Source organism: Choloepus didactylus, chromosome 3 (genome assembly GCF_015220235.1).
Source record: "Choloepus didactylus isolate mChoDid1 chromosome 3, mChoDid1.pri, whole genome shotgun sequence".
Lineage (NCBI taxonomy): Eukaryota > Metazoa > Chordata > Mammalia > Pilosa > Megalonychidae > Choloepus > Choloepus didactylus.
In genome coordinates, this window is record NC_051309.1 from 25,685,430 (window position 1) to 25,699,910 (window position 14,481).

Here is a 14,481-nt window from a genome sequence, read left to right on the forward strand (position 1 = left end):
TTTAGGAAGAAAGAAGGGGCAGAAGGCAGACTTAAGTGGGTTGAAAGTAAGGGGGCAGAGGCACAAGTACAGGTGAGGCCCTGTGCCCCACCCAACCCTCATCTCTATCCAGCCCTGCCCATACACTCCCGGCAGAGTATTTACCTTCCCAACACATCCAGACAACATCCTCTCCTCTGCTTGAAGGGTACAGTCAGCCACATGCCACCTGTCACCTCTAGAATGAACCCTAGCACTCTCTATATAGCTCATGGGGCATACAAGGTGTGCATTTACAAACTGCAGCTGAGGTCCTACTATGTGCAACCAACCAGAGACTAGGCAATCTGGGATTTCCCAAACAAGTCCTGCATTTTGCTACCTCTGCACCTTTGCTGTCTCCATTCCCTCTGCCTAAAACCCCATTCCTTTACATCTCTACTTGCTGAAATCCTGACCAACCCTCCTAGCTCAGGTGCTACCTCCATACAGAACCTTCCTCAATCATCCAATCCAAATTAATTTCTCCTTGGTCTGCAGGGACTTGATCACCACGTACGTCATGGTGCAGTTGACTTAGGCCCATTCTCTATCACCATTAGACTATAAACTCCTTGAGGGCCACTGTCTTGTGCATAAGGCCTTGCATATAGTAGGTGTTTAAGACGTGTCTGGTACATAGAATGCTGATTGTCTCCCCTGCTACACACCCTGCCCCAGTGAAACATCCCTGTACTATCCTTTACCCTCCTTTAGGCCAACCAGTCAAACTAATCCACTGATGGACCCACCCTGATGTTATTAGCCTCCACCTTTATGTCTTCCATTAAAAAAGCTACAGGTGTGACTATGGTTCATTAATTTTCTTTTGGCACAGTAGGAGTATATTAGAAGGAATGAAGTTATTTCAGGATATTTGTTTTTCCCATTGCTTTGCTTTGCTTTGCTTTGTTTGGAAATTTTTTTTATTTGATAAATAACATAATTTTAAAATAAAAAAATAAGAAATAAATAATTTAAAAAAAGCTACAGGTGGGCAGGCACATCCATGAGTCTCTTTCCATAAATAAGAATGCAAAATCAAAGCTAAGGCCCTGCAAGTGATCCAGAACTCAGGTTCTGGAACGCCCTATCACTTCCCTCTATCAGGCCTGCTCCTTTGGAGTCATGCATAAGTCTCATCATTCCATAATTCCAGTCTCCTGCCCCAGGACAGGCCCTGTCCATGGTACTTGCTAACCCATCCAAGAGTTAAGATCTACACACAGAAAAGGCCTCTTCCATTCTCAAGCAGTATTAAGTGCTAAGTGAGCTGTACAGAGCCTAAGATATATTAGGCCACAAAATGAAGAGACATCTCAAACTTGGGTCTGGGATGATTTTTTGAGGAATGTGGATTTCCACTCTACCTCAAAGGACTTGTAAAGGCTGTGGCCATGGAAGAAGTGGAGGGCTGACCTGGATAAGGTCAGGGTGTGAGCAGAAGGTAGAAGCCAGAATACATAACAGACCAGTTGGCTGAAACAGCCAGTGTTGAAGGGGAGCATTGATAGATGAGGCTAGCAAAATAGGTCAAGACCAGCTTGAGGAGGGCCTTGAAGGCCAAGTAATGGGGAGCCACTGAAGGTTTCTGAGTAAGGAAACTTGTAAAAAGTAGTTTTCTAAAGAAGTGGCTTAATTGGATAGCTGTTTAAGGGTAGACAGGCTTGAAGAAGGTCTGATTCCCTGAATGAATTAGAATGTTCATTGCAATAAAATAGAGTAAGATACTGGAAACTCAGAGTAAACTGAAAGAGGTGCAATGAAAATGGGAGGACTTCAAAATAAAAATCCACCAAAGGTTTTTGCTTCTTGGAAACCAGGTGTCTCCTGCCACTGGCACCATCTTGTTTGATGACCAGAGAGATATAAGACTCTCAACTAAGTAAAGTTCTCTGCTACGACATTCCCAAAGCTCCAGTTTGATTTTGGTGGTGGCCAACCAGGAGGTGGGTGAGAAAATGCCATTCACTCTGGTCATTTTCATTCAGGGACTAACCAAAGTCCTCTTTGAATCCCCAGCCAATGTATTTTACTCAATGTGAAAGTCACTAAATTAATTTTTTAACATAATAAGAGTAGAAATTGTCAGTTTTAGAAGCACATATGCGAATTTCCCTGTACAGGAGAGAACATGAATCCTATTAGTTAAAAATAGCAGTTGTGCTCACTTTCCCCCACACACTAATTTTAATAAACTTACTCTGAAATTAGCCTGCCCCTATGAAGATAGCTGCTCATCAAAAATATTCCCAGCCAGCACTAAACTTGCCTTGCAAGAGTTCAAGTACTCCCAGAAAACTTTGAACAATGTGGAATTCTAAATGGAACTTGTCCTCTTCTCACCAGACTTGCTCACCACCACCACCCCCAACCTCCTGTCACAGACACCCATCAAAGGCCATCTTGGTTTCATTCTATCCCATCTTCCCTATCCAGTTGGCTATGAAGACCTATAAGGATCTTCCTTGAAAATGTTTCTCTTATGCATCCCTTTGTCTCTATTCCCCTGATGCCATATCCCCTTATCATTTCATTCATTCATTCAAACATCCAAGCAGTCATATATTAGGCATTTATTGACCACCTACAATAGGTAAGGTACAGTACTAAGCACCAAGTTTACAAATTAACAAAATACAGCCCCTGTTCTCAAGGAGTTCAAGGTACCTGTCAGATAGACAGATAAGGCAAGGGTTAGTTAAGAAGACCATGTGGAAAGTGTGTGATTTAAGTGCAATAACTGGGAATGTTAATGGTGGCAGAAAAGACTAGACCACTAGGTAGCTCATCCTAATTTGTCTTTCTCTCTTATTGAATTTGTCTTTATATCCTCACTGCCCAGCACAGTTCCTTGCAAACAACAGGCTCACTGATTTTCAAATGCACTGAAAACAAATCTATTGCACGTACTTTTGTCAACTTTTACTCCAGCTGAAAAAGCATCCTGTGCCTCTCTGTTACCAGCTGCAAAGGAGCCTTTAAGGCACATCTTTCTGTCTGGCTTTTGAAGTCCTTCACCATCTGATCCACCCTGGCTATCCACCCTCAATTTCTGCTATGCCCCGATCCATTAATTTCCACCCTTACCTGGAGCATCTCCTCAGTGCTCGCATCTATCTCCTGCCATGCCATCTTCAGTGGGAGGAACCCAGTTCAAGTCCCACTTCTTCCAAGAAGCCTTTTCCTACTTTTCCAAGTCTCACCAACTGCCTACATCCCATCTGACACTCATTGTCCACTACTGCACACTGCTGTTTCAATTCATAATAGTAATAGTTAACGGGAATGGGTAACATTTTGAAACATTAACTGATGTCCCACCTGCTCACTTTACCCCCATCTTCTGTAATCCATCCCCTATTTCTCCCACATGCCATTCCCCCCTTTTAAGAAGCCATGGAAAAGATAACAGCACAGAAGACAGTTAGCAAAATGGTGGCTTTTGAGCTTTGAAAGCCTGGTTGTTAAAAGGATCAGCACATCGAAAAGTCTCCCCAGTTGTCTCCTCCCCTACCAACCCTCAAAAGACTAGAATAGATCTCCAAGGTTGAGGAGAGTGCACTGAAGGAGGGCTTGGATATCAGTGAGTTTCTAAGAAGGAACACTGAGTTTGGCCTAATCCACTTCGGGTGGGAGAGTTGAGTAAGAGTAAGGGGTGGAGCTAAGAGAGTAAGGGGGTGGAGCTAAGGTGGAAGGGCCTGGTTAATTTTGATGGGAACCTGATAATTTGAGGAATTTGAAAGCAAAAGTGCAAAGCTCTCTGTAGCAACATCTGTCTTTAATATCCATTTCTACTTCCTTTTTTAATTAGGTTTAGAGAGGTATAAGTTCCATAGAGAAAAATTCACCATTTTTGTGTAACCATCACCAAAGTCAGGATATAGAATACGTTCACCACTCCACAAAGTCTTCTTGTGCCCCTTTGCAGTCTATCTTATTTAAACCACTATGTTTTGGGGTATCTTTTTTACATTGGCTTAGACTTTTCCCTAACAAAATTTCTTAGGAAATTTAAAAAAAAATCTAAACTTCTCTTAACCTAGCCTGCACAATAATGTCACATAGTTTCCTACAGCCCCAGTGTGATTCAGGGGCAATAGAATATGACCCTGTATGTACCTTGGGCAAGAGAGCAAAATTCCCCGTGCCCAGAACTGTGAAGGGGTAGGTCAGCATTCTTCATTCACCAGAAAGTAGAGTGGACGTGGCACAGACAGCCTGTGGGGAGAGTGGAATGAGGGAGGACACAAGTGACCTGCAGAGCCCAGACAGGACAGTGTGACTACATGAAAGTAGCCCAGATCAGATGCATGCACCACACCCCAACACCCCTGCCAGTGGCCCCTAGAACAGAACACAGAGAGAAAGGAGTAACTCCAACCACATTACTTCTTTACCACCCTTACAATGGGGATTCATAATCAAAATTAAGGCGTTATGGCAAAACCCAAGGTTTTCACGTCCTGCACATCTGAGTTTGTGTCCCTAGTTCACCCTCATTTCACTAACATTCGCTAAACATTTATTACGGCAGAGGGCTAAGCACTTACAAGCATTATTTCATTTGATCCTCACAATTATAGCACTTGTGTGATAGATACTGTTATTATGCTATTTAAACATGACAAAAAATCAAAGCTCGCAGAAGTTGCATGGAGCAATGACTTCAATATCCATTCCCCTTCTTCTGGCAAATAGCCCCCAAACTCTATTTGGGAGGTGACCCGGGCAGGGCTCTGTGCCCAATTCCAGATGTAAGAAAATCAGATCACTGCATTCTTGAGCAGTTTCTTCCAGGCAGGTGATTGATCAATGTGGGTGCAGTGGGAGTGACTCCTGGGGCTTTTATGGGGTCTGCTGGGTAACTGTCTCTGTCTTCCCCTCTGGACTTGAACCTGAGTGGATGGGTGCTGAGACTGAAGCCAGGCAGGAAGCAGACCCAAAGATGGAGAGAAACCATCCATTTGAGTGCTGAATCCAGCTATGCCCAAAGGCAGCCCCATTTTGGAATTACTAGTAACGTCAGCCAATAATGCCCTCTAAGCCTAATCACTTTGGGTTGTGTTTCCGATCATTTGCACTAAGAAAGAAATAGAAGCAGGACTTGTCACAGGTTTCTTAGTATCTTTAAAGTCTGAGTCAGCAACCAAGGCCCAAACTCGGCCGACCCAACTTCTCTCCTCCAAAAGGCAGTGACCCTACTTTGGGCTGAAGCCCTGGGTTAATTATCTTCCATCCACTTCACAGTCACTGCACACAACCTGCCCAATGAATGCTAGCTTGATTGCTATCTAATTAATTAATCAAAATTCAAATAGTGAAATCGAATTAGGCATAGTTTATCCTAGGGGCGGTAGGCTGAGAGATGACCAGGAATCTTCTCTTGGAAATAAAAAGTGCTTGATTGTCCTCACGGCCCCCTTTCGAGATTTTCCCCCTGATTTTGAAAGCTCACCTGAGGTGGCAAGAAGACTAACACTTCCCCCTCCCCAGACATTTAATTTCCCAAACTGAACACACAGGCCGTGCTTTCTTCACACGCACATGACTTCAGGGTCTGAGAGAGGGCTGTGGTTTCAGCTTGTTACAGCAAAAATAGGAAAATAAAACTGATCTTTGTAGGATCATTTTAAAATGAAAATTGCTTCCCAGAGGCAAAACAAGGAAGTAAACTGATTGAAAGAGAGCACAGGGCTCTGGGCAGGATGGGCAATGGGGGGAAGTTCCAGGTAGGGAGATAGAATCAGGACTTCTGCAAAAACACATATGAGCCCCGAAAAGCCCATTTGGCTGGATCGGATGTCCCATAACTTCATTCCTATAACACCAGGTTCCCAAGTCACTTTGTAACACCACTGGCCACTGACCACTGACCATACTCTCCCTGGAATCCACCTTGGCTGGGTACCAGTTGTTTTCTCCACGCCAGACACAGGGAACACCCACGGAACCCCTGCCAGCCAAACTTGAGTGGGCAGGAGAACCATCTGGGGAGCTCAGCTGACAGAAAGACAGATTTGGGGGCTACATCCCCAGCCACTTTCATTCAGCAGGTTTAGGGAGCAGCCCATGAACTTGCATGATTCATGGGTTCCCAATGTGACTCTGATGCAGGTAACAGCCTGAGAAACACCTCCCCTGTGCCGTCCAGGGGAAGACAGAGACAGATGAACAGATGGTTAAAATTTAAAGTGTGGTGTAGGGATCCCAGGTGAGGCTCTGGAGTAAGAGACCAGGGTTCAAATCCTGCCACTGCCACTTGCCAGCTGTGAGGCCCTGAATAGTTCCTGAGCCTGTCTGAGCCACAGTTTACCTATCTGTAAAAATAAGAGATCATTCCTGTCTTATACCACTGGGTACATAAAAAAGGCTGCGTAAAACACTGAACAGAGAAGTGCCCAGGAAATAGCCATTAGTTATTATTAAGGTGGCAAGTTGTATTCATTTTCACATCTCCCATATCCCTTAGCTGTGTGCCTTCCCCAGACTAGGCATTTGATGAATGTTGGCAAAGGCAAGAAGGTACTACTTTGGAGAAAATGCAGCTGGGATGGGCAGGGTAACTCCTGAAAGATCCATTTCAGGATCCATTCACCCATCCAACAAGCATTCATTGAGCACTTGTGTACAAGGCTCAGTGGATAGGCACTGGGAATAAAAAGCCAAATAAAACACACAGTCTAGTGGCGAGACTGGTGGTTACAACACAATATGTCGGTCCAAGGTAGAGGGAAGCCCACTTGAGTGCCATCCCATGTAGTTTAGCACTTGATTATATTCATCCCCTTAGCATTCTCTTATTGTTTGCTGAGTGACTCTCCTCCCAAACCATGCCATAAGCTCCAGGAGTTCTTTGAGTTGCAGGCAGTGTTTGTCTTGATCACCACTGAATCACAAGCTCCTAGCAAGGTTCCTAGTAGGCATTCAACATGTAGTTGCTGCCATTTCAGAGCCCAGCCCTGGCCCACAAGGTGGAGAAAGAACCATCTCCAGCCTCCTTGACAACTCAGTATGATTCTCGATTGTCCCAGAGATAAGTGCCCCAGGAGATCTGTTCCTGACATAAAGCCTGGTGTTGAGAGGAGGTAGGGACAAGCTGCAATACAATTTATCATAACACAGTAGAGACTTCAGCTACTAGACCAATACTAAGCAAACCAAACCAGGATAGAAGCTGTAACATCTAATTCTTCCTCAGAAATGCAATGCCTCGCACACATCAGACGTAAATACTGATTAAAGATGAAGACAGTGCAGGGTTTTCCTTCCAACACCCAACAAAGGAAGGGAAAGAGCAAACCAAGACACCCTGCATTGTGTGCACAGGAATAAAGAAAAAGCAACCCCAAGTTGGCCTAGCTCAAGACATGGCAGATGGTTCCCACGTGAGAAAAGGCAGGAGGGAAGGAAGAATTTCAGAGATGGTCAGCATGGCCAGGTAACTCAGGTAACAGCACTAAGGGGGTAAAGCAAGGCACGCTATTTATTGGTGAGAAGGAGCCATCAGCACACGGGTCTCACCTGGAGAAGCCGGGAAACCACTCCCAGACCAACTAACTCTTAGGGTGAACCTAAGAGGGAGAGACTAAGGAGTATGAAGGCGAACCCCAGGGGTATGTTTATGATAAAGTAGTGTGGGGGGCAGGATGTTCTCTGCTTCCACAAACCCAATCACTTCGGCACCTGGATTTCACTGCTTTGATAACTGGCCCACCGCCTTACACACAATAGGAAGGCTGTAAGCGTGTGTTGATTGAACCAAGTCAGTGAATGCACGGCTTAGGAGGACGTGGACCTCCCCGGGCCAAACCACAGCTGCAGGTAATTCCACCTGGCTCGGAGTTACCCAAGGGCCCGGATTTTCCTCCATGGCACCACCTCGGTTTCAGCACCAGGCGTCCAATCGCTTGGCTCCAAAGCGGTGGTGACCAGGTTGGCAGGTGGGGCTTGGCTCCTTCTCCCGGATCCCTCGGCTTCTCCCTCCAATCCCGGATCAACCCCTGCCCGGAGGGAAGGCCCCTCCCCAAAGGCTGGCACCAGACGGCGTGGAAGAAAGTGGCTCCCGGGTAGCCCGGAAAGTGCGGGAGGGACGGCGAACCCGGTGGGCGGCCCGGGAGAAGCGCGCCACGGCCGCAGGGTGCGTGCCCCCGCGCGTCCCTGCCCGGCACAGCCGCGCGGGGGGCGCAGGGGGCGCGCACCCGGGTCTGGCGGCCTCTCGGGCCGGCCCACCCCGCCTGGCCGGCGCCTCGGCCTCACCTCGCTCACCAGCCCCTGCCAGTCGCTCTCGGTCCGGTCGCCGCTCATGGCCTCCTCGTCCAAGCGCGGGCGGGCTACTCCGATGCCCACCTCCTCCTCCTCCTCCCCTTCCTCCCGCCGCGCGGCCCCGAGAGGGCCCGGCGCCTCCGAGCCGCCGTGTCGCCGCCTCCTGCGGCCGCCCGCGCGGTTGACTCCACGTCAGCCTCGGCAGGAGGAAGGGGAGGAGGAGCCGGGCCGGCCGGGGCCGCAGCCACTGCCACAGCCGGGCGGCACCCGGGGCCGCACCCGGCCCGCCCCGCGCAGCCCGGGACCCCTGACTTCCGCCCCCGACTCCTTGCCGGGCCTCGGCGCGGAGGGCGGCCAGGATCTTACCCCGCAGATAACTCCTGACCCCCAAATTACCCCTCTCCTGGATGGAAGGCGGGCTCTGAGGGCTGGTCCCCGCAGGCAGGGAGTTCCCAAATCCAGCCCTTCCCTGACCTCCCTCACGACCCCCACAGCTGGAATGGAAACGCCACCAGGGCAGCGAGTTTTGCTTTGTTTGCTAATGAGCGTTTGATACGGCACCTGGCACGTAGTAGGTGCTCAATAAATATTTGTTGACTCCTCGAATGAATGAATCATGCATTATTATATACTCAACATTGTTTATAACGCGAATAACTTTTTTCTTAAATTTTATTTTTAAAGTACCAGTTGTCATAAATGTTTAAATAAAAAACAAATGCAAAAATTAAAATAAAACACTACTGAATTCTAAACAGAGCCAACAGCTCTGAGCCTGATGCTTAGCAAGTATCAAGAAATGTATTAAAAGAAATATTGAAACCAAATTGAGATTTTCTCCAGTGAGGGAGTACTGAAAGAAAATTGCAGAGGGAAGGAGAAAGTGGTGTTCCTGTGCCATCTAAAATCCTCTCATGGACCACCCACAATAGTCAACTTTTCTACTTGCAGAAACACTACTGATGGAAATGAGCCAGGCAGGTTGAGAAGTTGCAAACACATTTTACAGTCATGGAAGCATCACAGCCAACATTTATTTATTATTTTTAGCTCCCTGTTGATCCTGGCAACAACACTATGAGATGCATTTAATCCCCATTTATCAAATGAGGAAACTGAGGCCTAAAAAGTGGAGAAACAGAGACTCAACTTAGGAATTCTGGATCCAAGAGGCCAACTCCAGCATCGTGGAAACCTGAAAATGAAGTATCACGTCTAGGAGTCAGAAAAATTGAACTCTCTTGACAGCCTTGTTTTGTCGGTTTGGGAGACGGCAGCAGTATTCCCCTTCCCAGGTGCACACCTCCCACTGCCATCCCCAGCCTGTGACTGACATGGGGGCTCGGCCACAAAACTTGCTTTGGCAAATGTGTTTGCAAATGTGCTGCTAAAAGAGACTTGTGCAGCACCTGTAAGGTGGGGCTTATCATTGCTTGCTGCTCACCACCCAAGGGACAAACCCGGAATAGCTTGCTGGATGTTAAAGGACCCACGTCCCCACAGCCACCCCACCCCCAGACATGTGAGTGAGGCCATCCACAGCCAGCTGACCACAGATGCATGAGTGAGCCCAGCTGAGACCAGCAGAAGAACTACCTAGCTGAGCACCTGCCCAGACTGCTAAAGAAATGGTTGCTGTTTTAAGCCACCAAGTTTTGGGGTGTTTTGCCATGTATCAACAGAACCGATACAGATAGAATACTAATGGTGAAAGGCTTGGGTATACTGGACCCTCCTTAAAAAAGCAACAAACTGTCACCCTAAGCCTCATTTAAAGAGTCTCTGGCAAGCCAGGGATTGTGAGGGGGAACTTGTACTCATCCTGGGAAGTTCGAGAACATTCCAGACCATGCTCTCTGCCCCAGAAGAGCTTACCATTGAGGATTTGCAAACAATTGCTGTAGGGAACAAGAAGAGAGAAAGCAGGGACTAGAAATCAGCTAAAGCGCCTGATATTCTGATTAAGCCAGGTCATCTAATTCATCGTTTTTTTTTTTTTGCTAAAGGAGGTGGAAAGAAGGTCATCTCAGACCTGGATGTCCAGGGTTAACTCAGCGCCAAGCACTTGCTCCTAACAGCCTGATGCCTCATACCTCAAAAGCAAGGTACCGTCTGCCAATATATTGCCCTCTGGCAAACCATCTGGTTTTGTTCTGACCCATCAATGAAACAGAGTGTAGGAAAGGTGGGCGTAACTTGGTCCATCTGCCTTCCGCTGCCTCCCGGTCTGCACCTTGCTCTCGGCTGGCATTCAGGTGGGAAAGCAGCCCGCCCTTTCCAGTTACGGCGTTTAGCTGAGGCTTGCAGTACTACTGCCCCGTTGGAGTCATCACTGACATATTTCAGGCAGCAAGACAGAATCACTGAGTGAGCTGTTGGGAGCCAAAGAATATTCATATTAGAGACTATGTACCTTTAAGACAAAGTGTCTGTTGTGACTCCATTTCCCTTATTTGCTTTCGTCTCCCGAAGTCAGTCAGTCAGTTATTAAAGTACTTAAAAATAAAATTGGGGAGGAAAATCGAAGAGTGGCAAGCCTCCAACCCTGCCCAGAATGTGAGAAACTTCCCACTTGAAACAGCATCTCCAATTGTCTGGGTTTTCCTTAGAGGTTGCATGCCCCAAGTCCCAGCCAGAACCTGCTTAGCTTGTGAGATATGATGAAATCGCAAACCAAGGCAATATAGCTGCAAGCAATTCTTTTTTATCTCTTTTCATTTGTGTAGCCTGACATTGAGTAATAATAATAATTAAATGCAGTTTAAGCTTTTAGGTACCTATACCGGAAGGCCTCTAGATACCTCATGAACAGCAGCCCAGGCTGACAAAAACAAAGCTAATTATGTTATGGGTAACTTTTTTCAAAGAAAAAATTAAAATGTTCACCAACTATCCCTATCTCTGATAAAAACAGTACATTGAACATTCTGTCCGATAGTCCACTTGCACAAGCCTAATTTAAAACTAGGTCCCCTTGTCTTAAATTTGCCATCCTGGCAAACAGAAGTAAGTATTGAAACCTTAGCTTTAGCCTCTATTTTCACTTCCTCTTAGCTTTCTGAAAAATCATCCCCGAAGACCCAATTTTTCATATGTATTCATAGCCCCAGGGCCAGTTTTATTTATTTATATGCACGTGTGATGTTGGAAGAAAGTGCTTAGGTGATTTTTTTTTTTAATGTTATCTTACATATCTCTTTTAATTTTTTCGTTTATATTCATTTTATTGAGATATATTCACATACCACGCAGTCATACCAAACAAATCGTACATTTGATTGCTTACATTACCATTACATACTTGTACATTCATCACCAAAATCAATCACTTAGGTGCTTTTGAGTGATGCTTTTTACTTTTAAAAGTTTGAGCAGGTTTTAGACATGAGAACTCCAAAATAGCTTAATCTAAGAAATCAAACCTGCAGATACCAGAGTGGAGGGGCAAAAAAAAATCTCTGGAGAAATTGGGAAAGAAAGGATGACTTGAACTTATTGTTAGGAACCTAAGTTTCTCCTTATGGGTTTTCTGCCTTGTAAGATGACTTTAGCAGTACTGATTGTCCCTGATACATAGGTAAGTCTTAAAGCTTTTGATACGACTTCTCCAGACAGTTCAGATTCTGGCTGCCCAAGCAAAAATGTCAGAGTTCTCATTAAAGGAAACTAAGCAAATCTCCAGGCAAGATTTTGGCTTTCGGTTTTCCTCTGTACTACTACAGATGGGGGGCTATTTGTGGATGTCCACTCCTTCCCCCAGTCACTTTTTTCCTGCCTGAATTGTGAGCCCCAGACTGATGAGCCTGGGAAGAAAATGATCGCTAATGGCCAAGGTCTATAGTATTTTTTTTTGCTTTGTTTTCTTTTAAATCATTCTATATGAGCCAAGGTCCACAATCCTTGCTCTTGTCAACAGAGGGCTATTTTGACAGCCAGGAGCCCTTCCATGGCCTGGTTGCTAACTGACTTCCTTAGCTCTTTATTTTAAGGAGGGTCAGGGGACTACAGGTCCCAGAGTGCACTGCAGCCAGGCCTCCTGCAGAGGCCTGAGATCTGAGGTCCCCATGGCCACTGGCCCCAATTCTATGCAAGATGAGCCTCCCTCAACTCCTCCTATCCAAGGTTACCCTGCAAGGGCTCTTACCCATCATTTCCCTACAGACCGCAGGCAGCCAGACACCACCAGGCAGGCCGACGGGGAATTCTGGCCGGATTCCTGACGTAGAGCATCCTCTGTCTCTCTTAGTACCCCCTGAGCTCCGGGGCCCTGTCTCTGCGGCCACCAAGCCCTCCCTGCCCAGCAGCACACAATCAGCAGCGTGCCGCCCGCCTCTAGCCCCCCTGGCTGCCAATCAGGCGGGGCAGCAGGGGGGTAGAAGGAAGTTCCACTCCCCGCTGAAACGCCGCCGAAGTGCTCAAAATGACAGAGTGGGGCTGATGACGGCCTGGCAGGCCCGGGACCCGCAAACGCCATCCTGAGGGGGCGCAGGCCGCGGCGGATGTGGCCCGCGAGTGATTGGCTTGGGCTTTGCGGGAGGCACAGGGGGTGGGGGTAGGGAGGAGAGAGAGGAAGAGGAGGCAGCTTCTTTTGCTGAGGGGCTGGGAGGTGATGTCGGGAGGAGGGGAGGATGCACGGTGAAGTGAGCTGGAGGGGGAGAGAAAGGGAAAGAGGGAAGAGGGAGAGGCAGGGCCTGGAGCACCTGGTGGGAGGCGGTCAGGGAAAAAAAAAAAAGGACCTCAGGGGAAAAGCGATCAAGCCTTGGGGAGAGCGGGGGGTGGGCAGAAATCCAACGGGAGCCCCCGGTGGGGGGGCGGGGAGTGGAGGGAGATGGGACCTGTTGAAGGAGTTAAATAGAAAAGAGACTTGGAAAAGTCACGCTCTCAGATTATTCAAATTTATTGTACTTATTGATAATGTATTTCATTTCTTCTGCATGGGGGGGATATGATTCAGCACAGATTTGATGTAAATTTATGGAAATGGAAATGCAGAGACGCTGCAGGCGCGGGGCTGCCGACGGGTCGGCTGCCTGGCCTTGGGGGAGGCAGAGGTTGTGCTCTGTGGACTTGGGGAGCTGAAAATAGAAACGTCTGACTTCGGGGCCACTGGCCTCTCCTGTAGGCCAGGAGAGGGACTGACCCTGTCGCTCTGGAAGGCTTATTTTTTAAAAAAAGAAAAGTTTGATGAATGTCTCAAATAGGATCACCTACCTCGTCCTCCTCTCTAATTTTAGTCTTAGGGTGATGAACAATTTTTACCCAGCAGAGATGGGCAGCCTTATTTCAATAGAAAGGGAGACAAAAGAAGAGAATTAACATTATTTAGGACCTACTGTGTGTCCAGAATCCATTAGTGAAGTGACAGAAATGTTTTTCCTTCTGCACCATGGAAGAATAATGAGGCTTGGGGGAAAAAAAAAAAGCCAACAACAAAGCCAGCAATTTGATGGAAAGGGTGAAAAGGTGGCATTCCATATAAATGGCCAGAGCTGGTAAAATATTTATTGTCCATTAGACTGTCCTCCAGCGCCCTGGATGTTGCTTTTCATTTTCCCCCTCATACCAGGTCACGGCATTTGTCTAATGATGTGTCTCTCCCTGTCTTTAGCAGAGCCTCTCTGGCATGGCCGTGACCTTGACAGCACAGAAGAACCTTTCACAGTTTGGGAGGCACCTCTCTGGGCCAGGCTGTACTCTATTCCTTGGAATTGCAGGGAGACAGGAGACTCAAGACACCAAGATGCAGAGCCCAGCCAAAGGTTTTTTGCCATACCTTCATTGCTGTTCCACACAAATCTTACCGACACTGGTTCCCACCTTCGGCCAAAGCCATGAGCCCTTTCAATGTCCTGACAGATCTGCCGTCCCCGAGCTGCTGTGGTTCAGCTCACTTGGTCTTGGGGCAAGGCGGAGCTTGTCTGCAACCCAGAGTCATAGTTTGTTGGCATATTTGGGCAACTGTTTCAAAAGGTGTGTGTGGGGGGGCGGGGGGGGGGTGATCTGGTCACTTTTATTACATTTGTGGGGCAGAAATAGTGAGTCCTTGATGGTTCCAGATTTAATCCTTTTGTCTCATTCAGCCACTGAGGAACAAATTTCTCTTTGTTCTCTAATTGAAAGGCAAAACAGCAGGTGAGCATGATTTCTAAATAGAGACTGACTAGGGTATTTGCAAGCTTTACATATTCCCTGCTATCC

General features: G+C 47.2%; 1 protein-coding gene across 2 annotated transcripts in view; it reads right to left on the reverse strand.

Annotated features, from left to right (window-relative positions):
* The window catches only part of CCDC149 (coiled-coil domain containing 149), a 140,992-nt gene extending 132,455 nt beyond the window's left edge, over positions 1-8,537 (reverse strand). Inside the window, exon 1 of one of the 2 annotated variants that reach the window (XM_037829512.1) lies at positions 8,278-8,537. In XM_037829512.1, the coding sequence (XP_037685440.1) occupies positions 8,278-8,325 (48 nt within the window). In that variant the 5' untranslated portion in view covers positions 8,326-8,537. The remainder of the gene's footprint in view (positions 1-8,277) is intronic. The other variant, XM_037829513.1, reaches the window with a different exon arrangement.
* Positions 8,538-14,481: the final 5,944 nt, after the last annotated feature.